The sequence below is a fragment of the Clinocottus analis genome, unplaced genomic scaffold (assembly GCF_023055335.1).
Source record: "Clinocottus analis isolate CAN_PGR_092001 unplaced genomic scaffold, fCliAna1.0.p SCAF_9, whole genome shotgun sequence".
Taxonomy (NCBI): domain Eukaryota; kingdom Metazoa; phylum Chordata; class Actinopteri; order Perciformes; family Cottidae; genus Clinocottus; species Clinocottus analis.
Genome location: NW_027176251.1, coordinates 1117802 through 1137385, shown reverse-complemented (window position 1 = coordinate 1137385; position 19584 = coordinate 1117802). Strand labels below are relative to the sequence as shown.

At 43.5% G+C, this 19584-nt stretch overlaps 1 protein-coding gene across 11 annotated transcripts in view; it reads left to right on the top strand.

Annotated features, from left to right (window-relative positions):
- Positions 1–19317, top strand: part of LOC137780948 (protein MTSS 1-like) — a 44320-nt gene extending 25003 nt beyond the window's left edge. Inside the window, exons 4-17 of one of the 11 annotated variants that reach the window (XM_068569367.1) lie at positions 3754–3838; positions 5194–5285; positions 5567–5641; positions 6567–6578; positions 10317–10474; positions 10746–10853; positions 10979–11076; positions 12513–12642; positions 13988–14101; positions 14481–14744; positions 14932–15129; positions 15250–15409; positions 15486–15743; positions 15935–19317. In XM_068569367.1, the coding sequence (XP_068425468.1) occupies positions 3754–3838; positions 5194–5285; positions 5567–5641; positions 6567–6578; positions 10317–10474; positions 10746–10853; positions 10979–11076; positions 12513–12642; positions 13988–14101; positions 14481–14744; positions 14932–15129; positions 15250–15409; positions 15486–15743; positions 15935–16500 (2318 nt within the window). In that variant the 3' untranslated portion in view covers positions 16501–19317. Of the gene's footprint in view, positions 1–3753; positions 3839–5193; positions 5286–5566; positions 5642–6566; positions 6579–10316; positions 10475–10745; positions 10854–10978; positions 11077–12377; positions 12643–13987; positions 14102–14480; positions 14745–14931; positions 15130–15249; positions 15410–15485; positions 15744–15934 lie in introns of all 11 variants that reach the window. The other 10 variants (XM_068569363.1, XM_068569362.1, XM_068569369.1 and 7 more) reach the window with 10 other exon arrangements.
- The last annotated feature ends 267 nt before the right edge of the window (positions 19318–19584 follow it).

The following is a 19584-nucleotide window of genomic DNA, read 5'->3' as shown; positions in this document are numbered from 1 at the left end:
CACAGAAAGACTTTATAGCCCTACGGAGCCTGGGATGGCTGGTGTTTTACATTATGTGGCCACATTTGCATTTCTCTGTCAAAGTTGCTCGTGCTGCTTTTAACAATAACAAAAAAAAAATCTGTTCAGCATCGCGCATAAAAGAGTCAAGCTGCTAGTCTATAAGTGTATGTGTTTGTTCTCTACTGTTTAAGTGTTGGTGCTTTAGGGATAATTACAAGCCTCCGAAACAACCATGTCACACAGAAGCTATTTCTACTGACAGCCAGCTATGCTGCGCTACACACACATGCATACGTGTGTGTGTGTGTGTGTGTGTGTGTGTGTGTGGTAAAGAACTGGTGCTGCCAATGGGGCTATTTCTATCCAGGGGTCAGTCGGTACTAGACAGCAGCCACTTTATCCTGAAAGCGACAGAAAAACTTCCCACAAACGGGGCAGATTGGCTTGATATCCATTTTTGGCAAGAAACCTTTAACACTTCCTCTGACCACATGTGATGTGTGAGCTTCCATAGATGTGGTGGAAATCAGTAGCACAAGAAGAAGAGTAGTTTTCATAATATCACCATCACAATATGGCAAAATCGGCAATAGACAATAATCACAAAATGTACATCATCAACTTCACTAATTTATTGTAAATTGCCAACTCGCTGCAGTGCTATGGATTGTATTGGCCTGCATCTGAAAGCTGTGTGTGTGTCGTATGCTTCTCAAAGAGTATGGCATATCGGTGACTTCACACATGGCAGAAAACAAAACGTCCTGAAACCTCCAACTGTTCGAGCCCAAGTCGGATTGCATCAGGCACACACACACACATTACACAATCACACATCCACTGTTTCCACACTAACTGGATGTCACGGCAGAGGCCACATTGACTACCTGCTGTGAGACGAAGAGACGAGTCTCTTTCACACATGGAGTATGTGGTATTGCTGAATTATTTAAACTCAACAAAAGACTTTTCTCGAGAGATTATCATCTTGCTATTGTGGACACCGTCTTAGTTTCAAGGCTCAGTTACCTGAAGTTTCTCCCCGTTTGTACTCAAGGCATGGGAGGAGATTTTATGACATAACCACGTCTTGAGCAACGCTAACGTCTATAAGCGTTTGGGTTTTTTTTTTAAAAAGGAAATGCGCTAATTAGTGGAATTCTATTCAAATGGAAATGGAGCAATTTCAATCTCACAAAATCTGATTTGAGTGCAAGTCTGATCTATCCATCACACCCATAGCGGTGGCACACCCGTGTGTAGAGCTGTAAGCACATTTTTAATCTCTTATTTGCCTCCTATCAAATCCAGGAGTTTGTGGGCGAAACAAATGAATAATCATCTGAAACCAAACCGCCTCTGTGGTGATTTTTTTTAAATGAAAAATACATTTTCCAGCACTAAATCCTGCTTCTTCGTCCATGTGGCCTCATTGTGGCATTGTGACATCTTTCCGCCACACCCTCTAGAATAACAAGCAGTCAGTAGTCAGGGTGAGATGGGTTGATGGATAGATGGACAGGGTGACTAAACAAGTCAACGCAGGAATGAATGAGCATTATGGTTCTGTGTAACAGAAAGGCCTTTTATGGCATGCAGTTAGCCACACCCTCTGCAATAACAAGCATGTGGGGTAGGAAAAAAAATGAGGGAATGAATGGATAGAGGAAAAAGGTTGAGGACATAATGGTCTCAATGGGACTGACTTAAATTATGTCTTGGTGAAATATAGGAGAAAGTTGTAATATGTCATCTAGCATCACTTGAGCCTGTGTTAGTTTGTCTCTCTGCCTGGTGCTCTTTTCACTGAGCAGTCAAACGCACATTGAGCTAACTCTGTTCTTTCAGAAGAGCAGGACAGATGCAGATTGTCTGGAAACCAGTTTCTAATCACACAGTGATTCAGACCCATAACTACAGATGTTGTTCCACCGGTTTACATTGGCTGATGAATTTGGTTCAGTTCTGCAGACCATTGCAGACACAGTTTAACCAACGAGACCAAGCAGAGGGGAATTCAACACGACACGTGTCTTATAGTGCCAAATTCGACGACACTTGACTCCAAATATCTGTGGAACTTGTTTTAATAAAAGGGATACGTACACACATAAAAATACTTTATCCTCTTAACGTTTCTTCACACAAGATCCTGTGGCATTTCGACATTCAGCAATAAGTTGGAACATATGGTCTAAAGTTCGCGACCATCTTTCCTCCACTCCAGCTCAGCTTGAGATACACACACACACACACTGTTCGCACTCGGTAGCTTTGAAAAAATAAAAAATCTCACACCATGGTGAGAATAGATGAGTTTTAAATACAGTTGAAAATGCTGCAGTTGTCCCAGTGCACTGAGTGTTCCCTGTTTCGAGGATGTTTCTTTTCTTTTGTAACATCCAAAATCACCATGAGCGTTGTAGGCCAAATCCGAAGCCTCTAGCATTTGTTTTGGCCGGATTAAAGACTGTGTGTGTGTGTGTGTGTGTGTGTGTGTGTGTGTGTGTGTGTGTGTGTGTGTGTGTGTGTGTGTGTGTGTGTGTGTGTGTGTGTGTGTGTGTGTGTGTGTGTGTGTGTGTGTGGTGTAAATTGTGAGTGTGGTGCAAATTGTGAGTGTGAGTGAGTGACAGTTCTGTGTGTGTGTCTCTGCATGCAGCAAGGACTGGGCTGACAGCAGAATGGCTTGCTCTGTTGGAGGGAATTCACACTTCACATCAGATCATCGCAACCGAAATGTCTTTAACACACACACACACACACACACACACACACACACACACACACACACACACAGAGAGGATCACTCTGCTTCTGATACGCTGAACAGAATGTTGCAAGAACTCTACACAGTTTCATGCAAGTTATGTGTCACCGCCGTGTCCCTCTCTCATGCACGCACACACACATACACACACACACACACACACACACACACACTGCGCTTCAACCCCACAGAGAAACAGACTAGTCATACTGAGAAGCCAGACAATAGTTCTGTCAATCAACGTCAGACACTCCTTAGCTGTCGTGCCTGAGGCCTTCCAGTGGACAGCTAGTGTGTCTGTGAGTGTGTGTCTGTGTGTGTGTGAGAAGGAAACTGACACTAGCCTCGAGCACATTTACAAGGCTCCAGCTTCCCATCACTTCCCTTGACCTGAATGTGTGGGCAGTTTGTAACTCTGTGTTTCCCCACTGATTACCACTGTGGAGAGAGTGGGAGTCGATTGTTACAGGTGTTTCATTTTAAAGGTCCAGGCATTTATTTCCAACAGTGAAGTCGCTCCCTCTCGTATGAAGTTGATGAATTAACAACATTGTACTTCTGTGTATTGCACTTAAATATAATTAGTAAACCGTTTTTCATTTATTTTTTTGATCTTCAATCTACAAGAGGCAGCAGGAATTGTGCTCAATGGAGTTCAGTTGCATCTTTTTCACCTTATTGAAAATTAATAAACACCTAGAATATTTTATTTCGATATTAATATCTCAATATTTGTATTTTATTGCTGTGGTAAATCATTTTCTCAAGTTTGGGATATATTTAGAGGTTCTGCAAAATAACTTGGCTGCAAAAAAAATTGTTGGGATGGTTGTTCAATTCTGACAATCCCTCAAAACAGACGTTATGTCTTAAACATAATGCTCTTGGATCTCTCTGTTTATTTTCACACTGATGGAAATTGGAGTCACTTAAGGTAGATCATGTAAATAATATTCTTGTTTTGTATGTTTTATGTCTTTCAGGTGGGACCAAAGACATCGGATCGTCATTGACCAGGATGTGTATGAGACATCGCAGCATAGAGGCTAAACTCAAACACTTCTCCATGTAAGCAACAATACACAGACTGTATAACTGTGCTGTTTTACCCTTTATTCTTCTCTCTTTAACTACACAGCACAACACTGTTGACAATTACCAACCTACAGGATTTGATATAATGCATCGTTTGCGCATTCTGCTGAATGAATGTGCTGTGAGACTCGTCTTAGATTTTAAATATTGCAATATGGGAAAAGTGTTGTCTTTTACTGGTCTTAAAGACAGTAAAAAGATGACATTTTGTGATCTAACCAAATCATTATAGCCGTATTATTTTCCTCAACCCACTGTATCCACGTTACTGGTGATTTTTTTTTAAATCAAAACCCTCATTGTGTAATTATGAAAGCGCAAATGGTCAACGAAATTGAGGTATTTAGTCAAAAGAAATTGGTTGTACTTCTTTAACTTAGCTGTGTTTCCAATATTGCTTTTACCCAAACTAAACGGCGCGAACAGTGTCACTCCAATAATATGGTCTGCATTCAAATTCTTATCTCACCACATCCTTCATGTCTTGACATTTTGTGTGTGTGTGTGGGTGAGAATGACCCTCGTCGTGGAATGCTGGTCAAGAGACGATTTGTCTGGCAACACAAGCATCTATAATGTTTCAGTGTAGTCACACACACACACCACATCTCTCTCTCTCTCTCACACACACACACACACTATACAAGGGTCTCTCTAATTTCGGTTGGCATTTCAGTAAAGATTCCTTTTGGATCTCCATAGCAGGCTGTCCATAGGGAGGGGGTCACCCACCCACTAACACGCGCACTTTGGAGAAATGTCTGCAAGAGGGAGAAGTCTAATTTTAGTTTCATGCAGTAAGCCTGCAGCTGCCTACCTCTCACACTGGCAGCCTCTTAAAACACACTCACAAATACATCTCAAATACGCAACGAGCACAGACGGGTAATGATTGACAGATTGACTTCGTACTTCCTCTTGTGACACACACAGTCAGACATAAGCAGAGCTTTTCTTCTCTGTCGGTTTTTCTGCCCTTTCTTTCTGCCCGTTAATGATCGACAGACAGGACCATACAGTGTATATACAGAGAGGCAAACCAGACCTAATGGTTTTTATGCATGGCGGTCTCGCTGCTACTTTACAATCAATGCTCAATATGCTGATAAACTTGCTATTTTACGTCTTATAAATAGGTTGTTTGGCTCTACGATCGGTGAATAACACTTATTTTGGGATGTAAATCTGTTCTGATAACTGTAAACCCAAGCAGTTAATGTTTTAGATAAATTTAAATTGTGTCACGGTTATAATTTTAAAAGGTTAGGCTTTTTTGAACTGGTCAAGCTGACTTTAGATTAAAAGTAAGTATCTTTGTGTTTTCACAGGGCTTTCCTGGAGGGTCTGATCAACCCTCTCCAAGACCAGATGGAGGAGTGGAAAAGAGGAGTCAACACTTTGGACAAGGACCATGCTAAAGGTAGGGCAAACTAATGCAACCACACAAACACACAAACACACACACAAGAAAGTAACAACATGCTGACCCAGTAATTACTTTTAACATTGACAGCAATGTAAAAAGGCTCAATGACAATGTTATTTACTTTTATGATGACTTAAAACATAGTTTGACATGCAGGTTGTCATACCATTTTTGTTCTTTATTTATGTATTCTGTCCCACAGTATATAACATCTGGCCTTGACACTTGAGTTGTTCTCACAGTTTAATGTTTTTCACCATGTCCATCTAAACCAGAGTATAAAAGAGCCCGGCAGGATATTAAGAAGAAGTCCTCGGACACACTGAAACTTCAGAAGAAAGCCAAGAAAGGTAAAAAATAAAATAAAAAAACACTGACAGATGTTGTAATAATTAGGGAGACACATCTTGTATCAACAATCTAAAACTATCAGACGATGAAGGATGTGACCAAATTGATGTGACTTTAGTTATCCTCTGCTTGTATTCTAGGACTTATCATTCAGAAGAAATTAAACTGCACTCAAAAGATGAACTAAATACCATATTAAGCTCAACTAGAAAAATGCCCAAATTGTAATCATGAGGTTTACATGAGACAGAAGGGATGTGTATAGAAGTTTGCTCTTAACGATCAGACTTGTGCAGATCTAGTGAAGCTAAACATTACCTTACTTGGTAAAGCACTCTCGGAGAGGGAAGAGCCTTGTTTCTTTCTGCAGATCTCCTCATATATATATTCACCCACCTGGAGAAAAAATGCCATACACAAATAAGGAATTGGATGAACATGCTTCCAATAAGTTTGTGATGATCACATACCTAAAGTCAACACATAATACAAGTATTTTATTCCTTCTTATTCCTAATATGCAGTAGATTTACCTCCTATATTGGATACTGCACATAGTGATCATTGCTAATATTTAAGACGTGTGTTATTTTCCTTCAATACTTTGATTATCATTAAATACTGTTAAGCTCAAGACAGGCCCTACAATTAGTCAGCAGTAATATTGTGGTATATTTACAAAGACATGAGCAAAATCAAATCTACCGGCGTCATCTGATACTGTGTGGGAAACACTTGACATTGATAACACTTTAAAAAACGTATTGGTGCATTGTTTTGGCATCGAGCTGCATTAGACTGCACCTTTCTAGGTGATGCATTAGTGTTAAGTGCTGGCACTCTTTCAGTTGACTTGGATCTTTTTTCCCCTCTGCCTGTCCCCTGTGGTTCGGATGCCATCCTCCTCCTTATGCTGCACTGCAGCTGATCACCTGGGTAAGTCAGTTTGTGGAATAAACACATTGTCCATGTTTTGTTTAACTACACAATAACACACAACAGTGTTTGTATTTAATTTAATTTGGCAGCAATCATTTATTCTCCCATTTTAGGGACCCTTCTCCCCCCGGATCTGAGCAAAAATAACCTCGCAAAACATTTGTAAACTCTGTGACCTCTCAGACAAATTTGTCTCACAGAAATACACACATTTATTGTAATCAAGCTCAGCCAGAGACTAGCTCTAGTCACTCTAAATGAAGAGCACTCATTTACGCGCGGGTACCCGCCCATCTGTCCGCTTGTGTCCATCTGATGTGTTGATGCGTGTCTTGTGAGGGTGTTTTTCTGACCTAAGGCCCCGGCCTCGCTAAGTAACGGCCTGTGACTGTAAAGTAATGGAATCATTGAGCATGTGAAAGCTGGAGCAGCTAATCTCATTTTCGTGTTTGTGCACACACACGCGTGTGCAGACGACCCCGACATATTCATCTCGGCTTACTCACTGAATTTCTGGCAAAAACAACCACAGATTATCGGCAAGATTTCCGAAGAGACTTCAGCTTTAGTCAATGTTTTTAACCTAAAACTAAAGCCGATGAAGAGAAACACTGTAAGCACTCATCTACTGAACATGTGCAGTGTTTTGTATACAATCCCATAATGTGTCTATGGTTACCACTTTAAAGGAGTCTCCTGTTCTATCCCACACATATCCGAGCTTCTCCTGTCAGCGGCCCCTAATCTAATAAAGTTATGAGGCTTACCTAAATTGACTGATAAAATGCAACAAACATCTCCAATATATTATCGCTGAGTCATCTTTAGGGCGTGAATCCACACAGCCAGTCAACACTGTGCGTCACAGGTATTAGTTGTCAATAATTGGACACTGAAGACGCTTGTAAAATAACTTTCAGGGTTGGTTTGTTTTCAATGCAATTTGGCTCTTTGACCTTCAATGAACCTCAAGTGTTTGTCTGTAGTAAGAAAGAGGAAGTAGCAATCGGGCTCGCCATTCTCGTAGTCGCACAAGCACAGAAGCACAACTCATGGCGCAGACACTGGGAATGTGTTCAGTTTAGCGCTAATAACCCGTCTTCTCACCACAAGTTGACATCTCATGCCGGGATGTGCCTCCGTTCTCTGCGTTGTGTGCGTGCTCACACGTGTTATTACGACTTTTACATCAACAGTGATGTCTGCCTCCAGCTGCTCGTGTATTGACAATGGCTTTTCTGTCAAATGCTAATTATGCTTTTCAGTTGGTGTGTGGTTAGCTGGAAGGTAGTTTACAATATTTGCACTTCCTAGTCAGTTTCCACATGAGCGCATCCATGTTTTAAGAAGGGCTCAACTCAAATATGACTGAATGAGCTGAAATTAAGTTGTTTGTTTTTTTCTTTTGCTTCATTTAAAGAAAAGAGTCACACCTTTTTTTTTTAAGTAATTAAAATAGCGACATAATAATGCGCATCTTGATCGGTCAACCTTTAACAGACGTACATGAGGAACGAATGCGATGCCGATGTGATGATGTTAAACACACTAAACGAAACGGCAACAAAGAAAATATGTGGCTTTCCCTCCGTCTCAGACAAAGTGCCTCAGCTTACAGTAGCGTCTTTCCAAACCAACAGCGGTTGAATTGAGAATACAGTCTGCCAAGATTTAAACTAGTGGGGGAAAAAACAGATTTCAGTCTGAAGTTTGTGTTTTACTGCATGCCAAGGAGACACCACAGCATCACTGGATTTTGGCAGCTTGATAAAGTTTCTTTTCTACATTGAGGCCAACTAAGGCCGAAAGTTTTCACATGTTTTTTTTATTCATCTTAAACCGAGTTAATGAAAGCAGCGCTGTGATGTAACAGGAATATGTCTCGGTGTCACGTAATATCGGAGCATTACACTTGTGCCCTAATTCACTGGAGGCATCTTTTGTTGTCCTGACACGTGTTGAGCTGTTTGCAGTTTAACTTTATACATGATTATTGTTTGCGTTACCTTTCAAAATCGATCGTCCAGCTGTTTAGAACTAGTGACAAAAACATTATTTGAAATGTCAGCCCTGCTTACAAATTATTTCCTCCACAACAAGAGAGGAAAAAAAACATTTTTTTGTGTGGAGGAAAGTGAAGTGGAAACCAGACTAATGACCTCTGTCTAGCCCTCTCATACTACCAGTTCTCCACAAAACCTTGTACAATGTAATTGTATACTTGTCTGCTTAAAAAAGTGGTCGTTGGATCTATATATGAGGCTTAAAACCATATACTGCAATTTGGACTTTCTACGGTCCATCTGCTTTCGGCATGGTCTCCAGAGTTAAGTAATATAGTAGAAACTGCCATAAACACACGCACATAACTCACATTCCTCTGCGTTACAGTCACCAAACCAACTTGGAGAAATAGATTCCCTCCATATGGAAACGCAGTGGAAGAATGGTAAAAACAAAACAGTACAGTTTAATTGCACTTTCTTCTCACTTTTGGAGGAAAAAAACATGGTCTTAAATCCGCCACAGTGGGTTCAAACATCTCAGTAATGTCAGCTGTTGTGCCAGCGGGGGCAAAGTGACCGTACATGTTTCCACATCAACTTAGTGTTCGTGCCAGTGCTTGAACTCAATGTTAATTATCATTTTCATTGTTGTGTAGTCGACTGACGGTGAGATAAAGTTGTGGAAACGGAGCTTCCCGCATGCTGTGTGTGTATATGTATATATCATACATAATGTATAGACGGCACTGACACGTCGGAGAAGGGAAGAGCACACACACGCTTATGTTTTACATTTTTTGGTGGAGGAGATCTGCCTGTGTAACTCTATCAGCCTTTCTCTACTCAGGATTTGCCTGACAAATGGCGACCAAAAGACGGCACGTTGTTATCTTTGCCCAAATGCAATAGCACGCAGGCGGGGGAGGGTTAACCTTGATGTATCAAAGTCAAGACTGTGTGTGTGTGTTTGTCTGTAAGTGTAGTTCAAGTGGTTAGATAATGCCTTTGAGCCCCCCCCCCCCCTTCCTCCTCCCTCACCCTTCTATGTAATCTTGGGCAGTCGCCAGCCTTCCTGCCTCCTGAGAGAACTCAAGAGGGCTTGATCCTGCTTCAGGGTATCCTCTCCTTAAAATCCAGCAATCCCAGACAAGAAATGCATGCAACCATAGACGCACACGCAGCACAAAGACGCACACAGAATCACCTTGAGACTGTAATTGCCCTAAGGCCTTTCCTGGATTTACCACATGCATATTCAAACACACACACAGTCGGCCAGATGGTCTCGGAGATGTCTCGCGCACCTGTCATTCGTGAGAGTCAAGCGGACCGATTCTCTTAACCCCCCTCGTCTATAAACAGTGTTTTTTTTGTGTGTGTCTCTGCATACTGGATTGAAGTCCTAAAACAAGCAACAGATCAGCCGAAAGTAGATAAGAGGCAGGGAACACTCCATGACAAGAGTGGCCCTTCATGTGGAGGTGATAGACAAAAAAGTAGTGGTGACATTCAAATCCTGGCGCTGAAGATAAGCGGCGTCCACGGTGGAAAGATTAACGTGTAGAGCAGTGGCAGGCAACAGTAGAGAGAAGTGTTGAAAACCACCAAATGTTCTTTCATTGCTACATGATCATACAGCTTGTGATCATTCACGCGTGTCGCAGGAGCGTAAATCTATGTTATTACACCTGTCGTAATGTGTGTGTGGTTTTCTTTTTGTGTGTCCAAGGTCGTGGAGATATCCAACCCCAGTTGGACAGTGCCATGCAGGACGTCAGTGATAAATACATCCTGCTGGAAGAGACGGAGAAACAGGCCCTGAGGAAGGCTCTGATAGAGGACCGACAGAGGTTCTGCTGTTTCGTGGCTTTGCTTCGGCCCGTAGTGGTGAGTGCAAGTGAGGCAGGGAGAGAGAAACCGGCCTCCAGGAAGCACAAGAAAAGCTTTCCACAGTGTCTTTACTTGTATGTTTTAATCCCACAAACCCGGAAAGGGGCGCTCCACTTTGTCACTCTGCTAATAGATGTATATTCTTCCCTCCAGGCCATCTTTTAAGACCTTTTTTAAACAACCGCCGCTTTCAAACGAGAACTTGTTTTCCCCTGTTGTGTAAACTGGAGAAACAACTCATTCAACCACTCTGCTCTTATTCTTTTAGGATGAGGAGATCTCCATGTTGGGAGAGGTCACCCATCTCCAGGCTATCTCTGATGACCTCAAAGCCCTGACGTCTGACCCACACAAGCTTCCCCCTGCGAGTGAACAGGTGAGGAAACGACCGACCTTCATCTCATCTTGGTGCCCGTATTGACTGGGTTACGTTTCTGAGAATAAATACAGCTGCGTTTGGAGCTGTGTATGACGCGGGACTAATATTTCCCTCCCTCTCAGGTGATCTTGGACCTTAAAGGCTCAGACTACGGTTGGTCGTATCAAACACCGCCCTCATCCCCCAGCACCACGATGTCGCGGAAGTCTAGCATGTGCAGGTAGGCCCTTACAGCCAATCACAAGACTCATAGCCATGAATAAGTCCTTCAAGTTCACACTTACCTACTTTATCTTTTGATCACCTATTTCCAAAAACAGTGAAAAGAGGAGGGGAACCAACGTGCAATTAATGATTAGGTCATGTTGGAGGTTATATGACCACATGACTTGTATACTATATATACACACATGTATAATCTGTCCTGTAGACCCTCTCAGTGGGTATGGAGACTGCTTACATCAGTGTAATACAGTCGGGAACAAGGACATGAAGAAAAGCTCTTGTGTTGTACGATCTCGGTCTGCCACCTGGTGGTCAATGTAGAGTAGTTTGCAAAATATTTGTCCTAGTTTCGTTGTATTTCGTTATTGAATTCACTCGTAAATCTATTAAAGTGGACCTACTTTATCAAAGAAACGACACACAGATACATAAAAGTATCAGGATAAACTTTTAAAGAATTAACCAAAAGCATACTTTTGTTTTAGTAGCTGTTCAGACCACGTCCGCTACCGTCTGTCGCTCTGCTTTTTGTGCGTCTCCCAATGATTTTTGTCCCTGAAAGAAATGTTATGTGAAGCCCGGGTTGTGTTTTGCTTCAGGGTTGTGGGATTTCTGTGATAACTTAGATTACTTGTGATGTCATGATGGGAGTGTTTTCGAGGCTTTCTAGGTTCTCAAAACATGTTAAACCCGCTATAAAGGATCTATTGGCCATTTTTTTCTTCTTGATCCTTAGACAAATCATCACGACGCTGCCGCTTTTATGCTTTCGATGCTTTGCAATTTATAATTGTCCCTCATTTTTTAGTTTGTACGTGATTTTTTTTATAATACACCTTTTGTAATATTCCATTTTTCTATCTGCTTTAGTTCGGATATTCAAATGGTGACTTTAAAAGTCTCAATTTACCCAGTAATTACACCCAGGGTTTATGCGGTTTTTGCTTTTCATGAGTGCTCTGTGTGATTATTCCCAAAGGCATGAAATCCTGCGATTTCCTGCCTGTAATTATTGTCATTATGGTTTCACGCCTCTTATGTTGGTTTGTCGTTTTTGACTGGCTCGGCCTCAGTCACTGCCTGCTGCATCTTGGTGTGCCGTGTTAATTGTTTCCCACCCTGTCTCTCCCCAATCCCCTGCCTCCATTCCCTCTTTTATTTTTATTCCCTTTACCTTTCTTATTCATCCTTCCTTCTTCAATCCATGTCTTTGGGTGCACTTTAATTCTCTTTACCCCCGCCAAACTTCTCTGGTCCTCCTCCCCTTCAACCATCACTCCTTCCCCCTTTTCACAGTAGTCTGAACAGCGTTAACAGTAGTGACTCCAGGGGATCCAGTGGCTCTCACTCTCATTCTCCTTCCTCCTCTTCTTCCTCCTCTTCCTCACACCACCTCTTCCACCACCATCACCCCCGCCAACGGTACCGCAGCTCCACGCTACCCCAGCAGGCCCCGGCCCGGCTCTCCAGCATCTCCTCCCACGACTCGGGCTTCATTTCCTCCTCGCACGACCAATACACATTGTCCAAATCATCCTCGCCCATGGCAGCTGAAACAAAGGTAAGAAAGACCCTCCGCTACACACACTTTTGTGTAATTGTTCCTTTTAAAAGCACGTGCACACGGTTGAGAGTATAAAACTGAAAGAGAACCACGCAACTCTGTCTTCCTCGCCACTGTGAGAGGCTGTTAGCTAGCAACAGTAAGTCTATGTGCTCATGGTGAAGTCATTTTACTGCTATTATTATAGCAGAAAAGCCCAGGAAATTAGTCTGCCTCCATTTTATCCCAGGGCAAAACAGGTCAGCCCCATCCTGCTATTAAAGGAGCCGACCGCTGTGACAGACTGCGGTCTGGCTCGAGCGCACCGTGTGTTGTATTTTCATTAAAATCCATCGCATTAAAATGACATCATAAAGTGTCAACAGTGCACCGAGAGGGTGTCTCTGTCAGCTCGTCGCATCCTGTCAGTTTTAGCCAACCGTCCTGACACGAGGTCCCAGATAATCATCGCTGTGGTCATCCAGAGGATAATCTGCTCGGGGGGATTGAGATCAACCATGAGAAGCGGCTGCACAAGGCTGACATTTTGTTTTTTTGCGCGCCAGCAACCAGAAGTTCCCCTGTCCAGAACACATTGGTAAAGTTAGACTCCCGAGTTTTTATGATGTAGTGAAGGTGGTTTGGCAAGTCCGTACCCGAACACATTGACAGTCTCAGGAATCGGCCCTCTGGTTGCCTCACTCCTGGTGGAGTTAGAGTAGTTGATGTTTGAAAGAGAGCAGGCTAAACAGGGCTTACGTTGGCTTACTCCTTCAAGGGTCAATAAGGCTGGGCGTTTAATGTGGATCTCTTTCATTTCCATCCAGTTTCAATACCCTCTTCTATGGAGGGTGTAGTTCTGTAACCCCTTATCCTTTTCTGGTGGGCAAAATGCAAAAGTTGATTTACAATGAGTGGGATTTCCCTAAAAAAACAAGTTGTGTTTACAAACCGCAACTCAATGTGCCTTTTTAACGTTAATAAAAAGGAACCAGGGCTAATAGATGCCCCGCATGGTGAGTTTTTGTCATACGTTCATTGTCCTTTTGCCTGTGCTTCCCGTAACAAAGCTGCTGATGTCCATGCAATTAATCCTGGTGTGAATCCCAGGACGCCTCCTCGACAGTTGTCATTTGCTCGTCCTCCTCACTAACTGCTGAGCACTGTGGAAAGTTGCCTTGTGCTCTCTAACCAACTGCTTCTCTCCGCTTGTCGCCGTCTACCTGCTGACATGTCTGTCTCTGCAATTCTTCCCCTCTGTCTGTCTCAATTTCTCCCTCCCCCTCTCCCTCCCCCGTCCTGCTCACCCTCTCACCCTCTCACCTCGCTGCCTGCCTGCTTGCCGCCGCTCTCGCTGTCCCAGCCGAGTCCCAGTTCCAGCTCGTCTGAGGTGTCAGAAACTGGGCAGCTCCACAGTGACTGCAGCGCCCCCTCTCCTCTAGCCGCTGCTAGTGCACCTCAGCACGCTACTGACCAGGTGAAACACACTCGTCCACCAATAACCTCTTTTACAAAAAGCGTCCGTTATGCGGCTTCGTCGCACTCAGCTTCCAACATCGACTTTGTCGCAGAAACGTTTAAAGGAGCCTCCAAAAAACTCCCCGGCATGTGCATCGGTTCCTCCAGTTTTCATTCAGTTTTCATTCAGTTCAGCATTTGTGACCATTTCCTTTTGTTCTGTGTTCAATGAATTGATTCCTTTATTGTTTCGTATGATTTCTCCTCAGTTATGTGGTCTGTTTTCATTTTCCACTGTTTTATCATTTCAATAATTTATCCTTATTTGTGTTTGTTCTATTTTGTGTCTTTTCTGTCGTCATCCCTCCTCCTACCAACACACACACACACACGTCTAGTTGTCCAATGGCTTTGACCACTACAGTCCGGCCACTTCCCCATACTTGCATACCAACGGAGGGGGGAGTTTGGGCTCGGGGTCAGGCACTGCCTTCCCCTTCTTCCCTCCGTCCTCCTCATCCTACAACACCACCACCTCCTCCTCTTCCTCGTGCCCCACTCGCTCATGGTCGCGTCCCGCCTCGGCCTTGCTGCCAGACCAACCTCACAACGGCACGTTGGGATCCCCCATGGTGCCTTCGTCACGAGTCCCCAGCTGGAAGGTTTGTTTCATCCTCTCAGTCGGGATGTTCGGACTCGTTCCCATCCTCCTTTTGTTCAACATGCAGCCCTCAATCATTTCACTGTTGTTCCTCATCAGTTTGCATCTTTTACACTTGGGTTAAATCTGCAGCTGAAAATAAGCGACGTGAAAGTACAATGAACACTGACACGTCTCTTTCTCTGCAGGACTGGGCTAAGCCAGGCCCTTACGACCAGCCCATGGTCAACACACTGAGGAGGAAGAAGGACAAGGAGCCCCCAGCTGTAGTGGACAGTAACGGCAGCGCGAGCAACGACAGCAGCCGCTCCGCAATGCCGACCTCGGCGCTGCAAACATCGGCTCCAGCGGAGGAGAAGAACAGAACTGTGGCTGCACCTCTCAAGGTCAGTTTTAGTCCTCGTCTCATACAAACAGAGCCAGCCTTTACTAAGCCGATGTCGCTTTCTGCCAGGTACCTACCGGCCTTCATCTGTGTTCTTCATTTCATTCGGTGTTGTCTCCAGGCCGGTGATATTGAGGCTCATGAGGAATTGGCTCTGGCCTTATCCAGAGGTCTGCAGCTGGACACCCAGAGGTCCAGTAGGGACTCCATCCAGTGTTCCAGTGGCTACAGCACCCAGACCAACACACCCTGCTGCTCCGAAGACACAATACCATCACAAGGTAACACTCTTGAATCCAGAATCGGATCGTACGATATCTCGTATCAGTTCTTAACGTCTCCGTTTGTTCTCTCCAGTGTCAGACTACGACTATTTCTCAATGGCCGGGGATCAGGAGCCCGAGCAGCAGCATTCTGACTTCGACAAGTCTTCCACCATCCCCAGAAACAGTGACATCAGTCAGTCCTACAGACTCATGTTCCAGAGCAAGCGGCCGGCCTCCACAGCCGGCCTGCCCAGCACGCAGACTCCTTACCACGGACAGGGGGCGTACTCTGCAGGGCCCTACCCCCCCACACCCGTCCACACCGGGGCTTATCCTGCAGCCTCTACAGGTACAGAGGCACCGATAGTGCCAGAATTGTGACGTGCACACTTAAATCTTTCCATTTTCACTTGCTTTTCACTTTTAGACTCACTCATAACTTATAAAGGCTGCTGGATAATGTACTGAAATGCACTTCAATATTATTTCAATGCATTTTTGTGATTGTTAAAATGATCTTTTGTCTTTTTGCATCATCAGGGCAGGGATTCTTTTCTGGATCCAGCGCCCACAATGCACCTGGCTCGTATTCCACAGGCCACGGTCCCGTCATCGTCACCCCAGGGGTCGCCACGATCCGCCGCACCCCCTCCTCCAAACCCTCCGCCCGGCGGTCAGGCTCAGGTGCGGGAACGGGCCCCATTCCCATTCGTACGCCCGTCATCCCAGTGAAGATCCCGACAGTACCCAGTATGTGTGGAGCGGTGAATGGGAGCAGGAGTGTCGAGGAGGTGGGAGGAGGAGGCGGAAGAGGAAGAAGAGGAGGAGAAAGCCCAGATTCTGCAACATTTGCAGGAAGAGAGGATGCCGGCACGCTGCCTGTGATGTCCTGGAGCGGTCAGGCTTCAACCAATCCTCCCACCGTACCGCTGACCAACCAGCAGCACCTCCACAGTGAGCTGGGGCAGGAAGGAGGAGGAGGAGGAGGAGGAGGAGAGGAGGAGGCAGGAGAAGAGTTGGAAGGCAACATGCTCGTGGCCATCCGCATGGGGGTGAAGCTCAAAAGGACCCTCACCAACGACCGCTCGGCGCCGCGCTTCCCATGATCACGTGACGCAAAAAACACGTGTTTTTAAATGAGATCAAAGGCTTTTGGACAAGAAGAATGCACAGAAGCAAAATGCTTCTTTTGCTAGTATGTGAAATATTCCACCTCTTCGTCATGTAGCATTGTCTCATTCTGTACATGTTCACCGCTGCAGAAGCCGTCTCTGATTCAATATAGAAAAAACACAGATATGCTATTCAGCTTAACGCTTTCTCGATTGGCCGACGATGCCGCAGAAATAATGTAAAGCCAAGCTTGTTAAAATATTGGCTTTGACCTAAAGTGGAACACCGGCCCACTTGTGCTAAGTCGAGCAATTACACGAGGACGAGCAGAAGAACGAAGGATTTAGGTCCTCCAAATAGAGTTTTTTTTTGCAAATCCGAGCCCACAGCCGTCTCATGAGGACGTTCTTGTTAATAAATAACAAGAGGACAGAGTAGCACTACACAACAGTGTGTCCATTACTTTAAGAAGACGCATGTTACACACATGCATCCATGTATTCTTCCTGAAGCGAGAAGGTTGGACAAGGACAATGTCGTCTTCCTCTCCGTAGTGTGAAAAGACTCTATACCCTGTGTGAACTCTCATGGTCTGGGGAGCGTTTCACCATGAGAGGATTCCTTCTGACTGCCTCCACTCCAGCGAAACGGAGAGCGCTTCAAGACGCAGCGATGAACTTCCAAGCCAAAGTCCTCGTCGCCAACAGCGTCACGGGGTCGATGCCGTGACATTAACGGCCACTACGACTTACGATCTGTTTTTTAGTTGTTTAAGCATTTACATGGTTTGTAAATAATTGTGTGTTGGCGCTTCTCACTTCTGCAGCGTCACAATCATCAAGGTTCACATCTTTAAACAGGACTTGTATAAGTTTCATGGAATGATCATCAAACTCTGCTACGTTTAGGCAGGAATTAAGTTTATTTTCAGCATTTTTTTCCCATTATAAATCGTGTTTAATCTGCAATATCTACATGTTGAGCTTGTAGAACTACTCAGTGGTTTGTGTTTATATATTAGCCCTTATATATATATATTAGCCCCTTATCTTTTGTAGCATTTATTAGCCTTATTAACACTCACTGTGCATCAATTGCTCATAACATTACTAATACATGTCAAAAGTACAGATGTGCCATGTCAAAACTCAACAATAATTCAAATTTATATACATATATAATTAGACATTTTTATCTAATTTTGTTTCAGGACAAATATCCTTTTGATGTTTCTAAAGTTATAGAAAGCTGTAATTGGTGACGTCACACGGTTTTAGCGCTCTGTTTGTCGTCTGCTTTGAAGCGCCTGCAGCGTGCACGCTCGCCTCCTTTTGATCTGTTATGTTTTGTACTTTTACGTCCGTCAATTTTTTTTACATGCAAAAAAAAACTCGCCGATCAAATCGATGTGCATCGTGGGACTCAACAAGCTCGTCACCGTTTGTTTCATTGAGGTGTTTCGGGCGACGTGAGGCCTTTTTCCTCTTTTCCTCAGACCGCGGCGACGCACGACGAGAGGCTGAAACCAGTTTAGTACCCCCGAGTCATCGCCTGTACTTTAATTTCACTTCAGTTGAAGCACTGTGAGGCCGCGGCTACTACAAGATGTGTGAAACCGTCGATGTTGTTCCGCTTTACAGGTAGTTAGTTAGTCCAAGAACTCACTTTTTTGTATTTATTTTATCTGCTAAAGTTGTTTTTTCCTCTCAACCTATTTTTATACGTATATAAAGTATCAGAGTAGTTGTTTCCACTATCCGTGCATGTACTATCTGACGATGTGTTGCATCAGTGAAATGTTCACCTCCATCCTGCTACGATTCATCGGAGTCCCGTATTTCACACTTAACGCGTAATTGCACTTCATTTTGATAATCGTATGAATGCTGGATGGTTTAAAGAAAACAAAATGTCCAGTAGCGACAGACAAAGAGTTTTCCTCTGACTTCCAGGAGTCAGAAACAAGTTTTAGTCCTTTAATGGTGGAGCCTGCCTTCAGTGTTATGGGGTTCACATTGTATTTGCGTGATGAACAGCTGATCAGTCATTTTATAATCGCTAGAAATTAATAAGTTTCTGTGTCAGCAGACGGGTGACATGCAAAAGTTTTAACTGTTCCCTAAAGATGTATTTGTTTGTAGCCCAGTTATTTAAAACTGATTCCAGGCAACAACAACCAAAAAAATGTGTTGAACTGTTAATTTGGTTGCCATCAAATATTACTTCCTACCACCGTACACAACGTGTAATCTTTCCCAAAGACGTCGTAGCATGAAAATCCAATTTTATTTCCTATATTTTAAACAGGTTTCCTATTATTTTTAATGACAAACAAATGTACAACAGTAATAGCAGCAAAGGAAGTGATGATGAGGGATGAAAAAGCGTCAAAGATGATTTAACTTCTGAGATGTTTCTGGAAAAAAAACAGCTTTCACTTCTGCAGATTTTTGATGTTAATATTTTGTTTTTTTAGCCGTCCAACATGTCTGAAACGTATATTATCCACCTGTAATTTCCATATTTAAATTGTTAGTATAAAATATATATTATATCAGAGTTGCCAAAAGCCAGTATATCCTATGATTTAAGACGTTTCTAGTTTGTGAGGGTTTGGAAGTACAACGATACGACGTCTCTAGTTTTAGTCTTTAGCGTATTTTATTCCCCCCGAGGAGAGTTGACCTCTCCGTCTGTCTGTACAGTTCAACAGGCTATGATGCAGTTTGTTTCAGGAAGTAAAACAAGGTTGTTATTTGTTTTTGTGTAATGACAGCTTTAGCAATATAATAAAAAATATATAAATTTTGTTTTGGCTCACTGACTTCTTGTGTGGATCAAGACGATCAAACCGAGATTTCATCTCGTGGATATTCCTCAACTTCAAGATAAATAGTTCCATATACATTAGTCACATTTATTTGACATTAAACCCTTGTGGGTCACGTCTTTTTATCCGCTTTGACTTGAAAGTGGAGCTCAGTTCATTTCTAACCTTGAAAGCAGCAGCAGCTAAAAATCAATCGGATGAACCGGTTGTTGTTGTTTTGTTGCACATTGATCTCTCATGGAGAAAC